General features: G+C 43.6%; 1 protein-coding gene across 1 annotated transcript; it reads left to right on the forward strand.

Moving 5' to 3' along the window:
- Nucleotides 1-2,382: 2,382 nt before the first annotated feature.
- On the forward strand, nucleotides 2,383-2,636 carry Pmar_PMAR009685 (hypothetical protein; the record flags this gene model as incomplete). The annotated part of the gene is made up of 1 exon (XM_002782302.1): nucleotides 2,383-2,636. A coding segment is annotated over one exon (254 nt), but the record flags the coding sequence as incomplete, so codon positions are not given.
- Nucleotides 2,637-2,848: the final 212 nt, after the last annotated feature.

The following is a 2,848-nucleotide window of genomic DNA, read 5'->3' on the forward strand; positions in this document are numbered from 1 at the left end:
TAAGCGGAGAGAAAGAGACAAACAGGTAGGATGTAAAAATCTGAGCGAGAGGGTGAAAAGTCAAAGAAGAAAAGCGCCCGCCCAAGCATAGCAAAAATCTAAGCGTTAAATGGTGAAAATCCAAGTGGCGGACGGCGAAAATCTAAACGAGGGAGTGAACCTGTTGTACGGGGTCTCTAGGTTATATCGTGATACTTCCGACGGTAAAGTTCGCAGCGACTCGATGAACTCAACAACGATTTTATCTGATAGATACTGTCGACTAGACAGTTGACATTCTGCAGTTCATCACGACCTGGTTGCCTAGGCGAACACACATCGCAATAAATTGGCTCATGCCTTTTTTCCATGTCGTAATTGGTGAATTGAATAACCCAAAGACATAGAAGCGACGGTACGAGTGACCGCAAAGAACTGAGAATGCAAACGGGCTGAGAAGAAAAAAATAATAATTACAGGGCAACCCGAAACCCGAACTGTTATCCGAGGCGAAGCTGTTATTGGCGGAAACCAAAAACCCGAACTGCTATACAAGGCTAGGCTGTTATGCAAGGCAAGGCTGATACGCAAGGCAAGCTGTTATACAAGGCAAGGCTGATACGCAAGGCTAGGCTGTTATACAAGGCAAGGCTGATACGCAAGGCTAGGCTGTTATACAAGGCAAGGCTGATACGCAAGGCTAGGCTGTTATACAAGGCAAGGCTGATACGCAAGGCTAGGCTGTTATACAAGGCAAGGCTGATACGCAAGGCAAGCTGTTATACAAGGCAAGGCTGATACGCAAGGCTAGGCTGTTATACAAGGCAAGGCTGATACGCAAGGCTAGGCTGTTATACAAGGCAAGGCTGATACGCAAGGCTAGGCTGTTATACAAGGCAAGGCTGATACGCAAGGCTAGGCTGTTATACAAGGCAAGGCTGATACGCAAGGCAAGCTGTTATACAAGGCAAGGCTGATACGCAAGGCTAGGCTGTTATACAAGGCAAGGCTGATACGCAAGGCTAGGCTGTTATGCAAGGCTCCGCGGGGCGAAGCTTCTTTAGAAAAGAGACACTTTCTTTGGAAATATGGATTTTACCGAGCAAAACATGGTAAGGTGGAAGGCATTAGGTGCCGCAAGATACCTCCGGAGGTACCTCACGCTAAGGTCCGTAAGGTTCGTCAGATGGGGTTCCCGAATCGCCCTTGTGAAACCACCTCACGTTAGGAGGTGCACCTTGCAACTGATAAGCACAGGACCTATAAGGTAATGCACCTTAAGGTCTTTACCCTTAGGCCCCGATTTGCAGCCTTTGTGAAAGAGCCTAATCGCTATTAGGTGCAAAAATCGCCTAGCGCCTAACGATTTTCGCGCCTACCGAGGCTTGTGGGATGGGCCCCAGAGCATAGATATAATGATTAGCTGTTATCATAACAGTGTTATATACTGGGACCTATTTCACAAGAAACGCTCCTTAAGGTGCACCTTGGTTTTACGAGCAAGGAGCCTTACACCTTACGCGAGGTGCTTTCACTACAGTTGCACCTTATGCTCCTAAATTTAAGGTCCACCTCGTAAACCCCAATAAGGAGCACGAGGAGCACCTAGACAAACACCGATGCGCATGAAAGAGTCGACGCAGTGTTTCAATAAAGCTAAGAATATGGTTATGGCCATTGGATGAAACAAACTGGAATACTTTACCATCAAATCGCTTTACATGAGGAAGCCCTCCTTGCACCTTGTAGGGTAAGGAGCCTTACGGTGAGGAGCCTTATGCCACCTTACCTTACGCCAGCCCCCCCTAATCGTAAGGATGTGAAAGCGACTTGCCATGAAACCGTAAGGTACCTTACAATTTTCGCTCCTTATGATGGCTTGTGAAATAGGCCCCTGGAATGAAACTGTAACATTCGGAACCGTCACTAAAATGAGGGCGAATGAGAAGATCACCACCCAGAGCAGTGCAACTTCCTTAAGTCACGCAACTTTGCTCATATAACAATGCCACAGAGACAATTCCTAACCGATATTCCTTCCATTCCTCCTGATCATCATCAGCTAGTACTTATAGAGTTCTTAGAGTATTGGTTACTACTCAATTTATTAATCATTATTAAATGTTGGCTATAAGATATTCCCAGACATATTATTAAGTGTTGCCCACAATACATGATAATATGTTAAGTAGCGATCAGCATCATCAAATCATAGTTGTCGTACTAGTAGTACGGAGAAGTACAAGTAAGCGCTCGCCCGTGTGATCGATAAGTTAAGGTGGTGGTGATAATGGTGGTAGTAGTGGGCATTTTTCTCATTTGTTCTTTTCCTCCTCCTGCTTCGTCTTATCGTGTATGTTGAAAGTATCACGTGGTAATCTGAGTGGTGGTGGTTCATCATCTATGGCTGAACAATTATTCCCTGGGTATAAGGATAAGATATGGGCTATCATACCTGATGAATATAAACTTATTAAGATTAGGAATGATAATAATATATTCGAAAAAGGTATTAATAAACATAAAGCCTTTCAAGAAAGGTATATTACCTATAAGGATAATATAGAACAACGTTTTATACCATCACAAAAGTATAGGAAACCATCAATTGATTGGAGAAGACAACAGGCTAGAGGTACACTACATATTGGAAGATGGTAATAATAACAACAACAACAGTCAGGAGTAGTAGTAGTAGTATTGTAGGTATGAAGGGCCTAATGGTAGTGATTATCGTCCTAATAATACAGTTGATAGGATGAAGGAATTAATACCATTTACTGATAAGGAATGGTCATTAAGGCAAGGTCAACGTACTTGGGATGGTCTTAAGTTTGTTATCATATGTTGGGGAGGTAATAATAATAAT

Source organism: Perkinsus marinus (genome assembly GCF_000006405.1).
Source record: "Perkinsus marinus ATCC 50983 genomic scaffold scf_1104296939792, whole genome shotgun sequence".
NCBI lineage: Eukaryota > Perkinsozoa > Perkinsida > Perkinsidae > Perkinsus > Perkinsus marinus.